The sequence below is a fragment of the Prionailurus viverrinus genome, chromosome E1 (assembly GCF_022837055.1).
Source record: "Prionailurus viverrinus isolate Anna chromosome E1, UM_Priviv_1.0, whole genome shotgun sequence".
Classification (NCBI taxonomy): Eukaryota; Metazoa; Chordata; class Mammalia; order Carnivora; family Felidae; genus Prionailurus; species Prionailurus viverrinus.
The window spans coordinates 10969880-10992842 of record NC_062574.1 but is presented as its reverse complement, the minus strand read 5'-3'; the positions used below and the strand labels follow the sequence as shown (position 1 = coordinate 10992842).

General features: G+C 59.2%; 2 protein-coding genes across 3 annotated transcripts in view; one reads left to right on the top strand and one right to left on the bottom strand.

Annotated features, from left to right (window-relative positions):
• The first annotated feature begins 551 nt into the window (after positions 1-551).
• Positions 552-22963, top strand: part of SLC5A10 (solute carrier family 5 member 10) — a 58165-nt gene continuing 35753 nt past the window's right edge. Inside the window, exons 1-9 of the mRNA XM_047832237.1 lie at positions 552-665; positions 5838-5909; positions 6168-6272; positions 6578-6637; positions 7209-7313; positions 12032-12137; positions 12431-12511; positions 14008-14213; positions 17784-17919. Coding sequence (XP_047688193.1) covers positions 552-665; positions 5838-5909; positions 6168-6272; positions 6578-6637; positions 7209-7313; positions 12032-12137; positions 12431-12511; positions 14008-14213; positions 17784-17919 — 985 coding nt within the window. The remainder of the gene's footprint in view (positions 666-5837; positions 5910-6167; positions 6273-6577; positions 6638-7208; positions 7314-12031; positions 12138-12430; positions 12512-14007; positions 14214-17783; positions 17920-22963) is intronic.
• FAM83G (family with sequence similarity 83 member G) overlaps positions 11802-22963 on the bottom strand; it is a 30219-nt gene continuing 19057 nt past the window's right edge. For both annotated transcript variants that reach the window (XM_047832231.1, XM_047832230.1), the window contains exons 4-6: positions 20542-20666; positions 18534-19791; positions 11802-14795 (exon numbers count right to left, since the gene is read on the bottom strand). In XM_047832231.1, the coding sequence (XP_047688187.1) occupies positions 14385-14795; positions 18534-19791; positions 20542-20666 (1794 nt within the window). In that variant the 3' untranslated portion in view covers positions 11802-14384. The remainder of the gene's footprint in view (positions 14796-18533; positions 19792-20541; positions 20667-22963) is intronic.

Genomic DNA, 22963 nt, shown 5'->3' with positions numbered 1-22963 from the left:
TCGTGGCTAGAAGTGGACCACGTGACACAGGGGGTCGCCCTTTCAAGACCCTCTCAGGCTACTCGTGGCCTGATGGCCACAGGGCATGGTTGCCTGATGTCCCCAGAGGTGAGGCATCTGTCCCCCACTTGCCATGCTTTCTATACAAATTAAATACAGGTCAAGTCACAAGACTTCACGCCTAGTGTGGGGATTGAACTCACAACCCTGAGATTAAGAGTCGCACGCTCTACTGACTGAGCCAGCCAGGCCTCCCCTTTATTTTTCCCAAACCCCCTCTGAGTGCAGGGGGGCTCCCCTCCTCCAGCCCCCTTCGAGCTCTCCCCCATTCTCACGGTCGGGACTTGCTCCCCACTGTGTGTGGGGGGGGGCGGTGGAGGACACCGAGCCGCACTTTGAAGCCGCTCTCAAGCACGCGGCCACATTGTGGGCTGGAGATGCCACCATCGTGCTCGGTTTAATGATCAATTTATTGCCTGCCGGGAAGCCCTTTCTGACCCGGTTCGGCCCTCAGTTAGCTCCTTTTGCTCAGGGCTGGCGCCTGCCTCGGGATGGAGGCGGACAACTCCACCGGCGACCCCCGTGCTCCCAGCCCGCAGCTGAGCGTGACCGACCTCATCGTCATCACCGTGTATTTCGCCCTGAACCTGGCTGTGGGCATATGGGTGAGAGGCCTGCGGTGGGCGGCCAGCCGGGGGGGGGACCGGGGGGTGGGAACTGGGCTGGCAGGTCCCTGAGGCATCTGTATCGTGTCCCCTGGAGGCCGGGTGTCCCCCGGGGCCCTCTTCCCAGCCCTGGGGTAGATTCATCTGGGACCTTGACCAAGCCCCCTTCTCTTTGGGCAGTGGTTTCTCAGTCTACAAAGCGAGGAGGAGGAGGGCCTCTCTGTAACAGGCAGGCTTCGAGGGAAGTTCACTGAGCGTCTGTGCGGACAAGCTGGGGGCCCGGCACGGCTCATCGCCTTCTTGACCTGTGTCTCCCCCATGTCAGATGGGCTCATGGTCTGTTCAGAGGAGGGGAGAGGCACACGGAGCCTGGGGATATTTACTTTTAAAAGCTCTGTGTCCGGGGCGCCCGGGCGGCTCCGTGATTTGAGCGTCCCACTTCAGCTCAGGTCGTGATCTCCCACTTGCTGAGTTCAAGCCCTGTATCCGGCTCGCTGCTGTCATCACAGAGCCTCCTTTGGATCCTCTGTCTCCCCCTGCCCCCCACTCTCATCCTCCCCTGCTTGCACTGTCTCTCAGAAATAAAAATAAAACCTTAAAAAAAAAAGAAGCTCCCTGTCCACCAGCCTAGCCTAGTTCCTAAGCGAGTTTCTCTCACTTTCTATAGGAAAGAGAAGTGATTCAGGTCATCACAGACTCCAGTGGCAGTGAGGGTCCTGCTAGGCAGGCGCTGTGCTCGGCACCTGGTCCCCACAGCCCCGGGGCAAAGGCCAGCCCCATTTACAGATGAACCCCAGTGCTCTGGGGTCTGGGACTTCCCCAGCGAACCCCAGGTCCCGGTACATAGGGGAGGGGTCGGTCCCTCCTGTGTGCTCATAATGCTGACCTTGGAGGCCTTTCTGGTGAGGACGTGAACACAGAAACCAGCTGTGGGTTTGCAGAAGTCAGGCTCGTCCTCCTTGTCCCCAGGAGTGCCCGGGCCAGCAGCCCTGAGTGCTGACACATGGTCTTTATCTCCTGGGGGAGAATGAGTATCCCTATCTTGTCTTTCCTGGCCGCTGATTTAAGCCAGAGGGCCAGAGGTCAGCAAGACCTAAAGAGGGAAGAGGAGGGGAGAGAGAGGGAAGAGGAGGGAGAGAAGGCCTCCCCAGTCAGTGTGGGTGGGAGGATTTATTTGGAAGTGCACACGTAAGAAAATGTTTTCGGTATCTGAGGCCAGGCCCTTTGCCACCCGGTGACATGGCCCATCAGCCTTGCCGCCCAGGACTCGCCCCCTCCCAGCTCATCCTTCCCCTGCAGGCTGGTGCTGTGTGCAGCAGGGCTGTGGGAGTTCCAACCTGCCCCTCCAAGGCCACAGGGCTGTGAGCACAGGCAGAAAAGAACAGAGCCACTCAAGGAGTACACCCTGGAGCCGGATCCCACAGGGGTCAGATGTAGGCGTTCATCACCCAAAAGCAGATGGAACAAGCTGGGCTGGGCTGGGCTGGGCAGGTGCACCTGCAAAGGTGCTGACAGTGGGGTTAGGAGAGCCCAGGGGAGGGCCTTTAAGGAGGCGTTACAAGCGACCTTGGGCTGAGCTTTTGCATCTCTTAGGGTATCTGTGAGTAAGGGACCGAAAACCTGTATCAGATGAGCTTGAACAATGAAGGAAATATAATGACGTCCATTCTGAAAAGTCCAGCAATAGTGAAGGCTTCAGGTACGGTAGGATCCAGGGGTTTCCAGAGTATCATCAAGGCTGTCGCTGCACTTCACTTTGATTTTCTCAGCCTCCCATGCATGTGTGACATTGTCCTGAGTCCAGTTTCCCTCACAGAGGTGAGATGCCCAGCCTGTCTGGTTAGCCTGGGTTCAAATCCTGACTCCATCACTTACTAGCCACTTTCATCTGTGAAAGCCTTGACTTTCTCATTGGTAATACGAAGATGGTCACAGTACGTACTTCATGGGGCTGCTGCAAAGACTCAACACCTCGGGGCACCTGGGTGGCTCAATCGGTTAAGCGTTTGTCTCTTGATTTTTGGCTCAGGTCATGATCTTATGGTTCGTGGGTTCGAGCCCCGTGTCAGGCTCTGTGCTGACAGCTCAGAGCCTGGAGCCTGCTTCGGATTCTGCATCTGTGTCTCCCCCTCTCTCTGCCACTTCCCCGTTCTCTCTCTCTCTCTCTCTCTCTCTCTCAAAAATAAACATTAAAAAATTTTTTTAGGGGCACTTGGGTGGCTCAGTCAGTTAAGCGTCTGACTTTGGCTCAGGTCCTGATCTCACAGTTCGTGGATTTGAGCCCCACATAGGGCTCTGTGCTGACAGCTCGGAGCCTGGAGCCTGCTTTGGCTTCTGTGTGTGTCTCTCTCTCTGCCCCTCCCCTGCTCACGATCTGTCTCTCTGTCTCTCAAAAATGAATAAATGTTAGGGGCGCCTGGGTGGCGCAGTCGGTTAAGCGTCCGACTTCAGCCAGGTCACGATCTCGCGGTCCGTGAGTTCGAGCCCCGCGTCGGGCTCTGGGCTGATGGCTCAGAGCCTGGAGCCTGTTTCCGATTCTGTGTCTCCCTCTCTCTCTGCCCCTCCCCCGTTCATGCTCTGTCTCTCTCTGTCCCAAATAAATAAATAAACGTTGAAAAAAAAATTTTTTTTTAAAATTAAAAAAATGAATAAATGTTAAAAAATAAATTAAATTAAAAACTTAAAAAATTTTGTTTTAATTAAAAAAAATTTTTTTTAACGTTTATTTATTTTTGAGACAGAGAGAGACAGAGCATGAACGGGGGAGAGGCAGAGAGAGAGGGAGACACAGAATCGGAAGCAGGCTCCAGGCTCTGAGCCATCAGCCCAGAGCCCGACGCGGGGCTCGAACTCACGGACTGTGAGATCGTGACCTGAGCTGAAGTCGGACGCTTAACCGACTGAGCCACCCAGGCGCCCCAAAGAATTTTTTAAAAATAAAATTATATACAAAAAAAAGACTAAACACCTCATAAAGGTAAAGCACTTGGGACCAACTCTGCCACAGAGGGGCACTCGGTGAATATTAACTAGGTGAACATGGCTGCCAGCACCCTCAGAGTCCCGGCTTCTTCCTCCGCCTCCCAGGAGGCCAGGAGCAATCCCAGCTTAAGTCCACAACTGTCCTGAACCAGGTGCGGCAGCTAAGGAATGTGATAGTCTCCATGGCTTAGATGACTCAGGACTCCTGGAATTGGAGACTGGGCCGGGGCCACTCAGGCCAATTGCTAGGAGAAATGAGACCCCTTTAGGAAGGGAAGGGGCAAGAAGGAAGGAATTGGCCACGCCTACCACATCCCTGAAAGATGAAAGGACATGATTGGAAAAATCCCGGGCTAAGAACAGAGCTGCTGTGGAAGTTGCACAGTGCACAGCCCACAAAGCTGGATGTGGCCATCCTGGCCAAGACCGTGAGAGTCTGCAGATACTACTGTATTCAATATGGCTGGGTCACAGCTCACAGAAAGTGATGGAAGATGGGGTGGGAGAGAGGCAAGCAGGAGCCGTATCCAAAGCTTTGAATGTCCGATGCAGACAATTCAGATGAATCATCTTGAATCTGTGGGAGGAGGGGGGCGGCAATTAAAGTCAGGTAGAAAGAGGCCTGTATATTGATCGATACTTTGTGATCCAGTCTTATGTTAGGATATATATGTTGGGAGAAAGGAATGCAAAATATATACCTAAGTATACCTCCAGGGTCCCTCTTTTCAAATTTCTTCTGTCCTCAAGTTCACGTCTATTCACTTTCTCCTGTCCAGATAGCACTGAGGGCTTGAAAAACCCATATAATCACTGACCTTTATTGGGCTTACTTACTAGGTACCAGGCACTGTTGTTAGAGTGTCACATGTATTACCTCGTTAAACCTCACAGAAGCCCTGCAAGGGAAGGCCCGCATGACAGATGAGGAAACTGAGGCACAGAGGTGAAGTAATTTGCCCAAGGTCATACACAGGAAGCAGAGCGGCCAGGATTTGCTCCCAGGCATTCTGATTTCAGATTTTTAATTATATTATGGAGCACAACACTCTATACTCCCACCAACACAAAAGGTATGCAAGAATACTTGAGTGATAATTCTTCGAAATGTATCAGAGATTAGAATACTAGAAGTTAGAAATCAAGGCCAAAAGGCTCTCAAAATCCTTAGCTCAAAGTCCTCATCAAGAGGCAAAAATCTCAGCTTCAGGGCACCTGGCTGTCTCATTCAGTAGAGCATGCAACGCTTGATCTTGGGTTTGTAAGTTCGAACCCCACATTGGGTGTAGAGATTACTTAAAAATAAAAATCTTAAAAAAAAATCTCAGTTTAGTTACGCACTGTGGAATGATCAAAACTTAGACTTTGACCCGTAAGGCTACAGTAACTGCCCTGAGGCAGTTTGGTGGGTCTGGGATAAGAAGTGTGGAGGATCCCGTCTTGGCCCAGCACAGGGCGTCTTAGTCAACGGCGACAGTCAGCCGTGCTCATGGCCCCCAGCTCCCTGGTGTGTCCATCCCTCCCCCAGTGGGGGGCCAGCGGGGAGCCACCAGGGGCTTGGGCCATGGTCCAGAGCAGGCTGGAAGTGAGTGAAGGGAAGGAACGGGACCACGGGGCCCAGGAGCTGGGGTGGAAGGCTGTGGATAAGATTCTGGCTCCCTCTGTCCTTTCTGTTTTATTGATGTAATTTCACATCACATGAAACTCACCATTGAAACCATTTTAAACTGTATAACCCAGAGGTATCTAGTACATTCATTCTGTTTTACAACCATTACCTGTATCTGCTTCCGAAACTTGTTCATCACCCCGAAAGGAAACCCCATACCTATTAACGATCATTGCCCCTTGCCCTCTCTCCTCGGCCCCTGGAAACCACTAATCTACTTCCTGCCTCCGTGGATCCACCTGTCCTGGACATTTCATATAGACGGAATCATACAATATGTGGCCTTTTGCGTCCAACTCCTTTTACTTAGCAGAACGTTCTCGAGGGCCATCGTGCTGTAGCAGGTGTCAGAACTTCATGCCTTCCGACGGTTGGGTAATATTCCGTCGTACGGATAGACCACGTTGTGTTAATCAGTCGTTGAGCGTCTGGGTCGTTTCCACCTTTTGGCTGCTGTGAACGTGCAGGCACGAGTTTGGTTCGAACACCTGCTGAGCTCCTTTCTGCCTCTGTTCTTGCAGTCTTCATGCGGGGCCAGCAGGAACACGGTGAGAGGCTACTTCCTGGCGGGCCGGGACATGACCTGGTGGCCGGTGAGTGTTCTCTCCCCCTGCCCCGCATCTGATCCCGGATGCAGGTGCTGCCTAGGGGCTCATCCCTGCAGTCACTTTGTGTGTCTTCCTCACCCAAGGTCACCGCCCGGGGTGGGTGGGGGGGCCCAGCGATGGGGCAGGTTGAGGCTGGCAAGGGGCCCCCAAGCTGGGAGCGTCGGGATGGGGTGCCGGGAATTGGCTTTGACGTCTGGTGGGGGCGGCTGCCTCTGCTGATTCTTTTTCCCCTCTGTCCTCCAGATTGGAGCCTCCCTCTTTGCCAGCAGCGAGGGCTCGGGCCTCTTTATTGGACTGGCGGGCTCGGGTGCGGCCGGGGGCCTGGCCGTGGCGGGCTTCGAGTGGAATGTAAGCAGGCAGGGGTGGACGCAGCTGCGGGAGGGCGCAGAGACCTTGATAGGGCTCCAGTGGGGTCTGCCCTTGGCCACTCAGGGCAGCCAGTGTCTAGACGGGGGTTGTTCCCGGGGATGGATGGCCTTCAGAATGCCAGAGTGCTGGATAGGGAGCTTAGCCTTGGCCACAGAGGGAGGAAGAGGCAAATTCTTCCCCTCTTCAGGTTCTCTGGCGGGTCAGGTCTCCAGTCCGCTGGGCCCGGATGCAGGGTCTGTGGGAGCTGGGGACCGCCGTCCTCACTCTGTCCCTGTCCCGCTCAGGCCACGTATGTGCTGCTGGCCCTGGCGTGGGTGTTCGTACCCATCTACATCTCCTCGGAGGTGAGTCTACTCCCGGGGACTCAGGGTGGCCTCACCTGCATCAGGGCCGTGCTCCCCTGGCTTGGTGATGCTGATGAACAGGAACCCTGGCTTCACATAGTAGAGCCAGCCCACTGCTCCCAGGGCTGCGTTTCTTCTTAGGCCAACTAACATTCCTGTCAACTCATGAAGGCACGTTCCCGAGGCCCTCAGCCTGGGAGCCGTGTCTGCTGGTTTCCACGGCCCCTGCTCGCCGCATCTGGGGGGTGATGCTCCCTCCACCCAAGCACACACCTGGGCGACACTGTCCCTGACTCTGCCCACTCCTTCAGCCCCACTGGGCAGCCACTGGATCCAGTGGTTTCCATTCCCTGGATCTCTCCCAGTCCTTCCCCATCGAGTCGCGTCAGTAGCTCATCCGGATTTGTCACCACAGCCTTCAGACTTGTGCCTCTGTCCCTAGTCACCGTCCCCGGTTGTGGGATGGTAATGAGTATGTGGGTCTGGCCTTGCCCTTGAGAAGCTCTGGGCCCTGACAGCTGGGTGTGATCTCGGGGGAGTGCTTAGTTCCTGCCCCCCTGTGCCTCCCCAGATCGTCACCATGCCTGAATACATTCAGAAGCGCTACGGAGGCCAGCGGATTTGCATGTACCTGTCTATCCTGTCTCTGCTGCTGTCCGTCTTCACCAAAATATCGGTGAGCTGCCCCCCGCCCCCCAGACTCCCAGCATCCCGCCAGCATCGCCTGGAATCATCCCTGTTCTGAGGGCCCCTCAGACACACCTGACATCCTCTCATCTGTCTCTTGTTCAACAGCTGGGGAAACTGAGGCCCAGAGAGGGACAATGATTTGCCCACACAGTTGAGTCTGGGATAGCTTGACGAGGGCTTCCAGAAGGCGGGTTGGGCAGCTGGCATGGTTGGGGGCAGAAAGCAGGCCTTCTGACTTCTGCTTTGCCCTGGGTCCAGATATGAGGGCGTTCGGGGTTCTCGCTATGAGAGGTCACTGGTGGGAGCCTGGGGGTCAGCCTGGATGGCTTCCCTGGGCCAGCGCGGAGGTGAACCAGGGCTGCCCACTAGGGGGCGTTGAGAGCCTTCATGGTCTCTGGCGGTCCAGCGGCCACAGGGAGCCCATCCCGTGGCCGGTCAACTCCTTCGAGAAGCTGACCCCTGGCGGCGGCCTCCTGGTATTGGGGTGCCTCCCTAGTGGGCACCCCAGGCCTCTTTTCCCTTGGGAGCCTGGACCCGGTCCCCCTGGAAGGGTAAGGGCAGAAAGCGCACCTCAAATGTCGGGGTGGCTTGCGTGGGATTCCAGAAGGAAGGAGGGTTCAGAGGGAAGGTCCTTACAGACAATCTCATCCTGCAACCTCTGTGTGCAGATGAGGCCATTGAGGCCCAGAGAGTGACGGTGACTAGCTCAAGGTCATGGTGAGTCAGGTGGAGACCAAAGAACCCAGGCCTCTGTCTCCCAGCCTCCCAGTCCCCGGGGGGGCCCCCGGCCGCTGCTCTGCTGCACCGAGGCAGCCAGGACTTGGCACTTCAAACTCCACACTGTGAAGGGAGATGAGTGGACTTACCCTCCTATAAAATGGAAAGCAACCCACTGACGTCAAGGCTGGGGCTCCAACGCCAAGGCTGGGCTTCCGGATGAGGCCGAGAGGGAAGCGGGAGGAACGCTAATTGCCCGGCTTGGTTTGGGCAGGACCGGGGACGCCTTGGCTGATGGCTTTGGGCTGAAACTGTTTGAAGTGCATGCGCCCAGCTGGCCCCGAGGCCCTGACCTCACTGGGTGGAGCCCCACGAATGCCCCGGGTGTCTGTGCGTTCGGCACCCACCCCAGCTGCAGCCTGTCCTGACAGAGACCGCAGGGCTCACCTGCTGTCATCCCTCGGGTGGGGATGCTGGTGTGCAGAGAACATTCGATGGCAGGTTGCGGGGATCACCACCCCGACCCTCAGATGGGGTCGGGGGCCACTGAGGCCCATCACTGCGTGGCCCTGGGCTAGTCATTTAACCTCTGGAAAATACAGAAACGGGGCACAATACCCTAGGCCGCTTGGAGCAAAGGCCAACCATGGCCTACAAGATCCTCCAAGAAGGGGCCCCTGCTACCCTGCTAACCTCACCTGTCCCTCTTCTGTCCCACACATCATTGCAGCCACACTGGCTTCCTTGCACATCCATGAACACACCAGCCGTGACCCTGCCTCAGGGCCTTTGCCCTTGTGTTCTCTGCCTGGAACCTTCTTCCCCTGGATATCCACATGGCTCACGTCCTCACCTGTGTCAAGTCTTTCAAATTTCGCCTTCTCAGTGAGGCCTGCCCCTTCCCCGCTCTCCCTCTTCTCCGTACACGGACTATCTTCTGGCCTGAAGACAGTCTGCATAATTCACTTAGAATGTCTATTGTCTGCCTCCCTCATTTCTTCTCTCTGTTCATGGATGCGCCCCCAGTGCTACATGCCTGGCATAGCTCATAGGACTGAATGAAAAAAATACACGCCAGGGGCCAGCTAAGTTTGTCTGCAGCGGGCTGGAAAGTAAGTAGTTTTGGCTTTGCAGGACACACACGAGCTGCTCAGATTTGCTGCTGGAGGGAGAGAACTCCACACCAAGGTGTGTGGACTGGATCTGGTCTGTGGTCTCTGGTGTGCCAACCCCTGACATACATAATGTGTGCCCTGGCTGAGCACTGGATGATAAACACATTCCCTGCTTTCTGGGAGCTTAGTGTTCCAGACAGATAAGTAAACAGACGAATACAATCATAACAGTAAAAACGTCAATGAAAGAAGCAGAGGCGAGGCTGAAATCTACAAGGATGAGAGCAGGCTCCCTTTGGAGAGAGTGGTCTCTGTGGGAAAGGCCAGGCTTGCGGCAGCTGAGGGCAGGGGCGAGGCTGGAGCGCAGGGAGCCGTGGAGCTCGGGGAGGGGTGAGCGCTGACGGGGACAGAGGGGGCCTGGTGGACGACGCCTGGACCTCTGGGCCCGGCTAGCTGGATTTTATTCCATGCGCGGTGGAAATGCAGAGAACTTGATTTTCCTCTGAACAAGCTGAGTGCAGGAGGAGGCGGGGAGGGGCTTCCCAAGGGATGGGCCAGAGGGTAGACATGGGAGTATTTTGGAAACAGAATCAACAGCAGTGGCCGGTGGGTCAGGTGCCAGGAGGTGTGGCAAAGGTGAGAAGTTTCTGGAGCCCTGAAGGGACAGGGGTGGCCTCGATGGAGACGGGCCCCCCCTGGAGGTCCCGCTCCTCCCTTCCGCCAGCCTCCGCTGAGGGCAGGGCTCTGTAGAGGGATGGAGGAGGCTGGGCCTGCCCCTGTGCCCGTCTCCATATCTGCTTACCCATTTTCCAGATAAGAGCCACCAAGGCCCAGGAGGCGGCATGACCTCCACAAAGCCATGTGATCAGGGACACAGTTTAGGGCTCTTAGCTTCTACGAGGCCGCAGCTCTCCTGGGCCCCCAAGAGGCTGGGCTTGGGCTGCAGAAGGGGAGGTCCAGTCGGGCTGGGTGCCGTCTAAAGTTCCTGGTCAGGGGGTACTCCCCGGGAGCCTGTAGGCAATCTCATATTCGCTGCGGCACAGGCTGTTGCTGGATGCTGTGCAGGGTCCTGGAGTGAGGACAGCGGCTGAGTCCTACCTCCACACTTTGGCCTGTACTGCTCCTGACACTGTCCAGGTCCTCATGGCTCCTCGCGGCCCACCGCCCCAGACAGGAGTCCCTGAGGAGTAGAGGTTAGGGGAGCAGGGCGTCGGAGAAGATAGTTCTGGAAGACGGAGCCTGCGGACTGGGCAACCCCAAGGCACAGGGACCTGGCCAACCGAGGCCTGGAGGCCGTGAAGTGCTGGGCCTGGAATGGTGGCCAGTCTGGTGTGGCCAGAGTCACCTGGGCTTAGAGATGAGTGGCCGGGGCCTGAAGGCCAGCCACACAGATCAGGGCTCCGCTCCGAGGGCGGCCTGGGTGCGGAGAGGGGTCTTGGGTGGCAGGAGGATGAGCAGGCGGGAGGAAGGGGCTGCTGCTTTCTAGAGACCTCTTGCTCCCCATTCACCCGGCAACTCCAATCTCTGATACCTGTTGGAGCCGGACCTCGGGGAAGTCCGTCCCCTCCCCAGGCTTCTGTGTCTCCTCCGGTCTGATGGGGGAGGGGGCTTGAAGAGTCCTTCCTGCTCTGATACTCACAACCCTGGGCTTCTCTCCTTGAGCTGGAGGTAGACACACGTACGAATGCACACACACACACACACACACACACACTCACACACCACCAAAGCCAGGGACCAGAGTGACGGGCTGCCGATCTCCTCAAAGCACCTTGTCAGAGTCCACACTGGCTGGTCTCTCCAAGGGAGGGTAAAGGAGGGGCCTGGAGGGAGAGGGACAGGGAACACAGGCTCTGGAGTGACACCCGGGCTCGGCCGGGGCTCTGTGTCCTTAGGGCTTGGAGCCTGGGGGAACCGGGGGTCCACAAGACCGACTGACCCGTGCTGGTCAGCTGGATGTCGGGCCAGGCACTGCAGTAGTTCGAAGGGACCCCGTGCCCCCTGGTCGCACGCAGCCTCGCTCAGCCTTCTCGGGAGCCTGTTGGCCCCAAAGGTTGTATTTCAGGTCATCTCCCCCGAACTGAGCAAGCCCAGAATGGCACATTTGGAATCCTGTCAGGGTGGAGCCCCCTTGAGCACACAGGACAGTCCTGCCCTCCTTCCCTGGGCTCCCAGTACAGTATGGGGGTGGGGGTAGAATTAGGGGTGTGAGGCTCACCCCAGGACTAGGACTCCAGCCCCTTAGGCTGCCCCAGGGTCTGGGATGGCAGCGTCTGTATCCAGTGCAGCCTCTGGGGACCAGCCTTGGCCCGAGACACGGTCCTGGCTTCAGTTCCAACCCCACCGGAGGGCAGTGAGCAAGACTGCCCCCCTGCCCCCACCGGCCTGCCCCCAGAGCACGTCTGGTCTTTTTTCAGGGCCGCCTGTCTAATGGGGAGCAGAGAACAGGGGGCACACCCAAACGGATATGGGCCTGGAGCCCTAGGCTGCAGATCTGTTTCTTCAGGCCCGTAAGGCTTCTCGGGCCTCCTTCAGGAAGCCCTCCTGGACTCCTCCTTGTCATGGACCCCTGGGAACCAAGGACACAGGGCTCCTCCTTTACATCTCCAGGCAGGGGCCAGACTCAATAACAACACTGCTCCTTGGTGGACATCGGCCACTCGGGACTTTATTAAATCAGCAGCATCCCCTGCACAACCGCTCGTCCACGGCCACGACCCCCTCCCGCCCTCCCAGCAGCGCCGGTGGGTGTGTGCGTGGGGCGTCTCTCCCTCCGTGTCCACGGGGCACTGAGGCCGCACGTCGAGTGAGCGGTGCCCTGAGTCCTGCGGTCACCTCGGGCCTCCGCACAACTTCCTCTCCCCTCCCGCAGATCGACCTGTACGCAGGGGCCCTCTTTGTGCACATCTGTCTGGGCTGGAACTTCTACCTCTCCACCACCCTCATGCTCGCCATCACGGCCCTGTACACCATCGCAGGTACGGCGCCCTCGCGGGGGTCGGGCGGGGGCCTGCGGACAGAGGACCTGACCGCCAGCCCGGGTGTCCACGTGGCCCGGCAGAGGTGTGCAGGGGCCTGAGAGGTGGGCGGGAGCCGGCGGGCCACCTCCCCGCACAGCCTGGCCGGCGGAGATTTGAATCGGGCTCCGCCGGCCCAGCTGAGCGGTCCACAGCTCACCCACCTGTGAGAGGGCAGGCGACACGTACGTGGAACCGCCGTCCCTCCTCCCTCGGGGCACAGCTTTCTCCAGCTCCTTTTTTTCTACCCACAGGGGGTTTGGCTGCTGTGATCTACACGGACGCCCTGCAAACGCTCATCATGGTGGTGGGGGCCGTCATCCTGACCGTCAAAGGTGAGGGGTAGCCCCCCGCAGCCAGCGCTTTTGGGGGTCCGCCCTGTTAGGACCCAGGGGCCAGCACCGGGCGGGGAGGAGGGGGTGGTGGACTCACAAGGTCGAGCCATGAGGCGGTCAGCCCGTCAGCCTCCCCTGGGTGACAGAGGCTGTGTGTTCCTTTCCCACCTGTCGCCCAGCTGCCACTTGTCACCAGCTCCGGGCCAGCTCCGGTCTGGTGTGGAAGGGACTCAAGAATGCAGGGCCACGGCACCTGCCCTGGCTCAGGACTAGATGGTGACCTAGGGCCGAGGGCAGGTGCGCACACAATCAGGACTCCACGAACACTGCCAGGGCATTGATGGGCTCCAACTGTTTAAAATCATGTGCATAATCCCAAGAAGTGCTGCTACGGGTTGCTGGCCGATGGCAGGGGAGGAGAGAAGAGGGTTTAGACAGCTCGGTGATACTGGTCAGGGAACCCGGAGGAAGCTCAGAGGGCTCCCTCAATAAATAGGTAGTGAACTCCCCGTCCTGGGAAGTATGCAATCAGAGCCAGGAGGATCCCACAGAGGGTGAACAGAGGCCTTTAAAGCCTCCTCCAGACTCAGACTGTAGGATCCTCTAGCCTAGTAATTTCCGATCTGTGTATAGTGTTTGCACGTTTGCTCTGAGTACCCGGCCCGGCCTGGACTCCAGGCGGCAATGAGGCTGGGGGCCCAGAGTCTGGGAGCAGGCTTCCTGCCTGGGAAAGGCAGGGGAGAGGGGCTTGCAGGTGAGACTAGGGATTTTCCTGTATCCAGACTTTGTGTACCTGCTTGCTTTCAGACCAGGGGGGAGACCCCACTGCAGGAGAGGGACCCAGGCAGCCGGGCCCAGCCTGGACGGGAGGGGTGGTTACAGACACAGCAAAAGCCGCAGATGGGCCAGGGTTTGGCCACACAGGGCCCTGACTCTGAGGTAGACAGGAACAGTGAGGGAGTGAATGTGCTCTGGCCTCGAGAGGAAAGACTTCTGGCTCGAGCCCCGGCCGGTGGGCCATGTGGCTTTGGTCATGCCCTTGTCCCTTCTGGGACTTGTTTCTGTTCTTAGTGCTACGTGCCAGCCATCCTCAGCTCTGCCAAAATCACATCCTTTAGGAGCCCCAGGTCAGGACTTTAACACTTTTAGACTCCCCGGGAAGGTCCTCCAATGCCAAGAAAAAATACTTTTGCTTCCTTGATTCGACAGTCTGAAGCTTGGCAGAGAACCCCTGCCCGAGGCCAACAGGTGTCCGGGGGCCAAGAGGACACTGTGGTGTCCACGTGCAAAATGCTCATTTAATAGTATTATTTTTAAATACAAATAAAATAGTCATTTGAATTCCCCTGTTCTGGAAAACCCTCTACCCTCCACGCCTCTCCAGACACTGGGAAAGGTGGATGGGAAAAAGTCAAGTTTGGTGCATCGGGAAGTGGGGGCCCGGAGTCAGGGCCATCGGCCACCAGCCCGTCCCCGTCCCACCCCGACCCCTCCAGCCTTTGACCAGATCGGCGGCTATGAGCAGCTGGCGGCAGCCTACGCCCAGGCCGTCCCATCCAGGACCATCGCAAACACGACCTGCCACCTGCCCCGTGCAGACGCCATGCACATGTTCCGAGACCCCCACACAGGGGACCTCCCGTGGACTGGGATGACCTTCGGTCTGACCATCATGGCCACCTGGTACTGGTGCACTGACCAGGTGAGTGTCGCTGTCGCCACCCGCCCTACCTTCCTGCCTTCCGGGGTGGGCTCTGGAGAGTCTGGGCGGCCATCTGCCGATCCCTGGCGCGGCCCCAGGAACACCTGCCTGGTGAGTCTGGGCTGGGGCACGGGCCACGGACTGCACGGCTCCAGGCCCAGGGACAGGGTGCTAGGGTTCCTTGTGGTGCCGGGGGGCCTGGGCCCTCCGTTTAGAATCAGATGAGGCCCACTGGCCGCTGCCCGTCCTGGCCTTCAGGTGCTTTGACTGGGACAGTTTGGAGTAGGGCATTCCAAAAGGACTTGGATGCTCTTCAGCGACCCTGCCATCGGCCTGGGGGCTGGCATTTCGGGCCCGCCTTGGAGTCCCGGGATCTGCCAGCGTGCGGGGCACGGGGCCAGCCTTGGCCTGCCAGGGGTACGTGCTTGTTACGGCTGGGCTCGCTTTCCTGGTAGAGCTCTGGGTGCCATCGGCAGCCGCAGCACGGTACCGCGGGGGTCCCGAGGTCCTCACGGGCCGCAGGAAGCCATCTTTATCCCTGGTCCCCGAGGCAGGAACTCTATAATGGGGGATCTGTTGGCCCTAGGAGAGAAAGAGCAGAGACAGTGAGGAGACCCCCCAAGGGCCAGGGCAGGCGGCAGCCGGCTCACCTGGGTTTATGCCTCTTGGCCTTGCCACTCATCAGCGGGCGGTCCTAGACAAGTTCGTCTCACTACTTTGTGCCTCAGTTTCCCCTCGTGTCACACAGCGATGGGTCCCGCCTTTCACGGTTACGGTAAGGCGAGTTCCTACCGTTCCTGCCCCAGCCTTCTCCACCCGTCCACTGCGGGGGGTGCAGTGCTGGTGACTGCAGGGCCTGGGTCTTCTTCTGGAGTCTGAATCTTGTCCTCCCTGGGCTGTGAACGCATCAGGTCACCTCCGCCAGCCACCTACCCCTCTGGGCAGAGGCGGGCAATGCCGGGAAGGCCGTGGGCAGTTCCAGGCAGCAAAAGGTCTTGTGCCAGCAAAGCCTCAGACACCCATCTTACCCAAGGACCCCACCGCGCGAGTGAGGCAGCAAGGCCCAAGGGCTGACCCGGCCAGCCACCATGGGATGAATGAGGAGAGCCCTCCCTGCAAGACATGCCCCTCCACCCCCCTCGGGCACCTCTCCTTTCCTCGCCACTCAGCGTGGGCCTGGCTGACACTGCCGTCTCTGGGCGGGACACAGGGCAGGAGATTTTCCCACGAAGGCCAAGTGAGTCAGCACGCTGCCTGGCCTCGAGGTCAGGGCCGAATGGGCCTTACTGCCTGGAGAAGAGGGTCACGCAGGGAGGCCGAGGCCGAACACCGCTGACATTGGGGCTTCACGGCCCGGCTGCGGCCTCACTTCCCTGGCGTCCTCCCGCTCAGGCCTCGGACCAAAACCCCTCAATATAGGCACCTGCACCCCGGGTCCCGCTGGGTCTGCCTGGGGCACAACCAGGACTGGGACCAGAACCCCTGCGACATAGGTACCTTTGCACCGGATCCCACGTGCCTGGTGCTACTCTGCTGTGACCCTCACCAGCAAGCAGGGGCTTTGCCTGACTCCACCCAGCCACTGGGCCAGGCCAGCCCCCCAGGATGCCCACTCTAGTCAGCACCAGAAGGCAGCTCTGTGTGCTGGGGCCACAGGGCTTTTCATGGTCTTTAGACTTTTCACTACCTCCTGGCTCATCCCCCACATGTCACTGAGACTCGAACTCAGAAGCAAACTGACCCAATAAGACAGGAGGCGAAAGGCCCAATGGGCAGAGAGCTCTACGGAGCCCCTCTCTGACCTCAGTGTCCCTGTCTGAAACGCAGGGAGGTACTCGGGCCAGGGGGCCTCCTGGGGTCCTGCCTGCTGTGGCGATGCACCTTCTGTCACCTGCTGCTCCTGCTTTCTCACGTGGAGTGTCCCTTTCAGGCGACAGCAGCAGCTACGTTAATCAGAACAGCGAGCGCCATTTTTCCCGGTGTGAGTGCGCGGCACCCGTAACCTGGTTTCACCCACGGGAAGGTTCTCTCGCCTTCACCTCACGGCCGAGACAGACAGACAACCAGGCCAGTTCAGGACTTTCCCAGAGTGGCGCCAGGGTCCAAAGGCCCCCGGGCCAGCACTGAGCCGTGGCTGACCCCGAGGCTGCACCCCAAGGGAAGCCCAAACTTGGGGAACTCGCGACCAGCCAGGCGTGAGCTGGGCCACCTGCACGGTGCCTCGCTCGGTCCTTGCAGCAACCCTGTGTTAGTAGCCCACTTTAGAGATGAAGGCACAGGGGATCAGGGAGGTTAAGTGGCCAAGCACGGGGAGTGGGTCACAGCTGCCGGCCCAGCCTGGGCTGAGAGGTCGCGGGGACGCAGCAGCCCGCTGACACTGCAGGGAAGGGCCCGGCCCTGCCGCTCGCCTCAGCTTCTCCAGCTGCAGGATGGGGTGACAGCAGCTGCCCCCCACCCCTGCCTCCCAGGGCTGCCCGTCACGAGCGCACAGGAGCGCAGCCCTGGGCTCTTGCACCCACAGGACATCAGAGAATTGCGTCGAACCCCCTCATCGTCCAGACGGGGAAACTGAGGCCCCAAGTGAGGCCACGACTTGTCCCAAGTCAGAGTAGCCGGTGCCAAAGCAGGACTGAGGTCAGCTTGTCCTTCAACCTCAGGGTTGCCCCTCCAGACCCTGTAACGAATGCTCTATCACGTCTCAGAGGAAAATAAATGCTGGGAGCTCTCCGTTCAACCAGCATGTCTGGAAAATAGGTTAAAATCACACATTCTTACTTCTGAACTGCAGCTGGTGACTTAAACTGCAGAGCACCAAATGAAAAATACTTCGATTTAGAAGGTGTAGACTGTACAACTCTGTGAACAAACACGCTAAAACTATGTATTAGTTTTGTACAGTTTATGTGGCTGAACTCTATGTGAATTATACTTCTGCAAAGCTGTTTATTTATTATTACTTTTTTAACGTTTATTTGTTTTTGAGACAGAGAGAGACAGAGCATGAACGGGGGAGGGACAGAGAGAGGGAGACACAGAATCGGAAACAGGCTCCAGGCTCTGAGCTGTCAGCACAGAGCCTGACGCGGGGCTCGAACTCACGGACCGCAAGATCACGGCCTGAGCCAAAGTTGGATGCTTAACCAACTGAGCCACTCAGTAAAACTGTGAAAGAAAGGAAGGAAGGAAGGAAGGAAGGAAGGAAGAAAAAGAAAGAAAGAAAGAAAGAAAGAAAGAAAGAAAGAAAGAAAGAAAGAAAGAAAGAAAGAAAGAAAAAGAAAAAAAGACAGGAAAAGAAAGAAAGAAACTCATAATGTCAGAGCTGGGAGGGATCTCAGATGCCATCGGTTCCAATTATCTGTCCCTCCGCCCATGCTGCAGATCTGCAAACTGAGGCCCAGTTAGGATTTGCCTCGGGCTACATGGGGAGCCACGCTCAGGCAGCTTCTAGCACCCCTCTGCTACTTGACCGCAAGCTTCCCCAAATCCCTGGGTTTAAAGCTCCAGGCCAGTGATACAGAACAGTGGCACCCCCGAGCGGGCCTGAGACTCACCCCCTCCTCGTGCCCCCAGGTCATCGTGCAGCGATCGCTGTCCGCCCGGGACCTGAACCATGCCAAGGCGGGCTCCATCCTGGCCAGCTACCTCAAGATGCTGCCCATGGGCCTGATCATCATGCCAGGCATGATCAGCCGTGCGCTGTTTCCAGGTAGGACAGACACCGGGAGCTGGGCCGGGGCTGCAGGGGGTCCAGGGTTCTGGGTCCCTGACCTGCAGTGCTCACCGGGAGGAGAGGCAAAGGACGAATGTGAGGTGTTTCCTAGCCTAGGGGAGAGCGGAGGAGAGTGCTCCCCAGGGCCATAATCAAAAGGATTGACATGGAGGTGGCTTGGCATAAGGTCCAGACAAGGACCACTTACTGCCGTGTGACCTCAGGGCTAGAAAGAACCATCTCGGTGCGGTCAGCAAACAAGGGAGGGGGTCAACCGCTATGGCAGGGCAGAGTTGACTCCCTGTAACACCAGTGTCTGAGATCTCTGGGTATGTCAGGTGCGTTTCCTTTCAGCTCCCAGTGGCTGGCTTAGGTTGACTTTGTGGGGCACTGAGGCTGTGGGTGCCCAGCGTGGGTTGGGACCAGCCACGCGTGTGGCCCTGGGTGGTTGCCACCTACCCCCTCCCTCTGCTCATCAGTTTCCCCATCTGCACATAGCGTGCAAAGTTGTCCGATCTGGGGATGCGGCATCCCAGCAGGTGACCACACTGGGTGCTTGGGGCTGGGGGAGGGGCTCCCAGGACCCCTCACGTGCGGGGACCCCGACCCACCTGGGTCTCCTTGTCCGTGGAGTGCGGAGCCTGCATCCTCCTTGGAGTACCCGCCTCTTCTCTCTCCCGACCTGGGGCCCACGGCGAGCCACCCAGGGGTCCACCAAAGGTCCCACGGGTCATGTGGGGGGCACTCAGCTGTCGTTGGGGGGGCTGGGCTGGCCCGTTGGCTACCTGCTCCGAGTGGCGCCTCTGCAGAGGGGCTGAGCGCCCCCTCACCTCAAAGTTCTCGTCCGACACAGAAGAGGAGGCCGCCGAGGGCCGCCGGGGGCCAGGGCCAAGGCCAGAGCTGCCTGAGAGGCTGTCCTGGTCACTGAGGGTCACATAGTCATCATCATCTTCCTCCTCTTCCCCATCTAGCCCATTGGGGATCACCGCTCCGTGGCTGTCGGGGTCATCCTGGGTCACAGACACCTGCCGCTGGAGTGGGGCATGGCCTGGGCCCGGTGTCCTGGGCGGCTCATGGTCTGTCCCATTCTGGGGCGTCTCCTCCCCTGGGGCCTCCAGGGCCCAGTCCACACCGTCGCCGCCGTGCTGGGCAAGCAGCTCTGCCACAGGGACTGTCCGGGGCTTGGGCACGGGGGGCTGTGGCTCAGGGTCCCCCTGGGGAAGGCCGTTCTTAGCACTCTCAGCTGGGACCCTGTCCTCGGGGGCACCAGGCCCGGGGGTGGGGCCACAGTCCTGGCTTTGCCTCCACAGCTGGGTGCCAGCTTGGGAAGTGTCTCGGATCTTGATGCGGTTCATCTGGCTGGGCTGGGGGTTCCAGATGTTGGGGTCAATGATATTGATGTAGCCCAGGATGTCACTGCCGGGCTCCGGGTCCGGCTCCACCCACGTGGGCAGGTACTCGAACATGTTGGCCCGCTCCAGGTTGAGCAGCCCAGGGTGGATAGGCGGGGGCGCCTCGGCGAGGTCTCCCGGCCGCTCGGCCAGCGCCGCGCCCCGCAGCCCCGGGGGCTTCTTCCCCTCCTGCTTCTCAGAGGAGGTCTTGGCGATCTCGTCGGCACTCTTGGCCTTGACCAGCGCGTACTTGGGGTTGACGAGCTTCTTGGCTACCGTGCCCGAGGGCACCAGTGGTACCATGGAGGGCAGCACAATGGGCTCCGGCTCCGGCTCCTTCTCCATGGGGATGCCCTTGAGGCTGACACCGTGGGACATGAGGTACAGCTCCTGGAACTGCCGGTCAAACATCTCTACCACCTGGCCAGACAGCACGGAGATCACGTTGCGGTCTGTCCTCGCGGCTGACCACGTGAAGCTGCAACACAGCGGGAGGGGGCAGCCCGGTCAGGCATGTGGGGGCCTGCCCCCCTCCCTCCAGCCTGGCCCCCCCCCCCCCCCCCCCACCGTGCACCCACAGGCCGGTGTTCATCAGACTGTGGCCACGGGGCCCTGGATGGAACCAAGAAGTGAGCAGGGGCAGGGAACGGCACAAGCCTCGGGGTCAGACCTGAGTCTGGGACAAGTCGCTTACACCGAGGCCGCTCCCACCTGTGTAAAACAGCACAGCGTGGGGCTCCTCTTGGGGGTTAGGGCCCCCCGTAAGGACGCTCACAGAATGCCCGGAACATCCCTGCTGTCATCCGGTGCACATGGCAGGTGCTATCACCTGTGACTTTGCTGCCAAGCCCAGCGAGGCTGTGGGCAGCCCCCGCCCTGTGCCCCCTGCTCGGTGGGGCTTGCAGAGCTGGGCCACAGCTATCCTCATCCCGGCCCATCCTCGAAGGCGGCTCTAGGAGTGACTGCCCTGTGCGCCTGGCCCACACCCATCTCTAGGCTGGTGACACCTTAGGCTGGAACAACAGTCTTAAAGACAAAAGCCCTCCCCAGCCCGGTTCCGGAGACAGGCGGGCGGCGTGAGGGCGTGCCCCAGACCCGCTCACACCTCAGCAGTTTTGGGACCAGTGAACCGGAATAACCAGGGTGTCATAAGGCAGGATTAAGGGCAGAAACCATCTGGGAACCGGAGCCACCTCTGTCCCCAGCCCCCAGAAAGCTGGAGAGTCACCTGTAGGAGCCGCAGATGGCCCGGTCTCCATCCACGAACATGAACTTCTGGGCCAGGGCACCCTTGAACTTGGTGGCCGACCGTGTGAAGAACTCTGTTCCCCCGCTGCTCCGCACCCTGAGATTCTGTGTTGGGGGGACAGGAGGCAGAATTACATGTGATCAGAGCACTGACCGCACTGGCGGGGTGTGCGGGGGAGAGGGGCTCGGATGGGGAACGATGGAGCAGTGAGGCCTGGAGAAAGGGGGTGCTGTACGTGGGGACCACAGGGTCTAGACCAAGGTGGCAAGTGCAGCGATATGAAGGTACAAAGTTGGGGGGGGGTGACAGTGACAAAGGGCATGGGGCAGGGTGGTCTGGGTGTGACCCAAAGGCTGTCCACAGGGCAGCCCTGGGCAGGAGAAGACCTGCGTGGCCAGGCCAGCTTGGGAAAAGCCGGTGCAGGTGGCGGGAGGCTCTTGCAGGGTCTTGAGCAGGAGGGGCGTGCAGACACAATTTAGAAAAGTCCCCTGGCAGCTGTGCAGCTGGGGATGGGGGGGCCTGCTCTCGGGGGACCTGGGGATTGCACTCGGGCGAGTCTGTGGCCTTCCCAGGGTGAGTGAGCGGCCCTGTGGCTCCAAGCAAGCTAGAAGGGCCCCGAGAGACCATGGGAAGGGAAGTGAAGACCCAGAGGGAGCAGACCCGGGGCCACCACTGCCTCCCGTCAGAACGAGGTCGCTCCTGCCTTTCTCTGGACTCTGACCACCTGAGGCCTCCTTGGTGCGCAGTCTGTGGGGCCCCGTGGCACTCTCTTTCCACCAGGAGAGCTGGGGCACAGCAGACCCCAGGAAGGGCAAAGCGAGTGCGGCTGAGGCCCAGGAGTGGAGGGGACAGTTGAGGGGACCCCAAAGTAGAGCCTCAGGATGGGAAGGACACTTGTGCTCATCTGGTGCAGGTAATTCCCCAGAGTGTGTTAGAAACCCAGGCTCCCGGGTGCCCCCAGAGATGTGCCTCTGGAGGACTGGGGTCAGGCTGGGAATTTCATTGTTTTATCTATTGATTTTGAGAGACAGAGAGAGAGAGCACAAGTGGGGACGGGGCAGAGAGAGACAGGGAGAGAGAGAATCCCAAGCGGGCTCTGTACCGCCAGTGCAGAGCTCGACGCGGGGCTCAAGCTCATGAACCTCGAGATCACGCCCTGAGCCGAAGTCGGATGCTTTACCGACTGAGCCACCCAGGCACCCCGGGAATTTCATTTTTAACACAAGCCCCAGTGAATCTGACACCTGTCCGGGGCAGGAACCCCCTTGACAGCATCCTGACCGGTCTGCCTGCGGGTCGCTGTGACAGGAGTCACTCCCTCCAGGGGGCATCATACCTCTGTGGCTTCCCCGTCGCCCTCGCCCACTCACTGGCCCCCGCTTACTAACTGCCCACTTGTACACTCATTCCTCAACCCTGCCAAGCCCCCAGCCACACACACAGAAAGGACTGTGACCAGGACGCCCCGCTGGAGGTGAGGGAGGAGGCAGATGAGTTAGAGCCCCCAGTGTGGGGGGCCAGGACAGGCTCCAGGGAAAGCCTGCCATCGAAAGAGGGCGAGAGGATGAGTGGGGCAGGCAGGAAGAGGGTGCAGCATTCCAGACGTGGGAACACAAAGGCCTGGTAACAAAAGCAGCCTGAGAGGACATCGCGGGAGGAGGGTGGGTGATGGAGCCTGTAGAACAGGCTCAGCCAGATGCCCATGCAAGACCCCACACCTGCTTAAGGGCCTGGCTCAGCCCTGTGGGCAGTAGGGAGCCATGGAAGGATTCAGAGCAGGAGTGACCGGCTTGGAGCTGCCCCTCAAGAACAGTTCTGGCACCCAACGGTGGGGCAGGGGGGGGAGGGCGCATGAAGCAGTGAATGAGAAGCAGGAAGTGGAGGACAGGGAGGGACGGCCTGAGTCAGGGCAGGGGCAGCAGAGAGAAGGGAGCGGGAGCCTGGCCTCCGCTCGTGCCCCCGGCCCAAGGGCGCTCCTGTGTCTGTTCCCTCTGTGACAGGTCTCAGACCCCTCTCCGCTGGGCAGCCCCAGGGCAGTACCCAGAGCTTATGGGGCGGGCATGGATGTCCACCTGGCTGTGGGCTGAATAATCGCTGGGTGTTGGGCCCAGCCCAGTGGGCAGATAAGCCTTTACTCCCAGGGCCGGCTCCCCTGCCCCCCAGGCTGCCTGTCTGTACACAGCCAGCTCAGCAGGAAGCTGGCCATGACCCAGGACAATTAGTGCTCGTGACTTTGTACCCAACACGGAGCATGCTCAGGGACCAGAAGTTGTAACAAAGATCCTGGAGGCGCTTCGAGGCCTTTTCCAGTCACCTGCGCCCGACCACAGCCTGGTTCTGTGGCTTCTGTGGGCTCCCGGCCCAGAGCTCTGCATGCTGGGGCCACAGGCCTCTCCTCAGC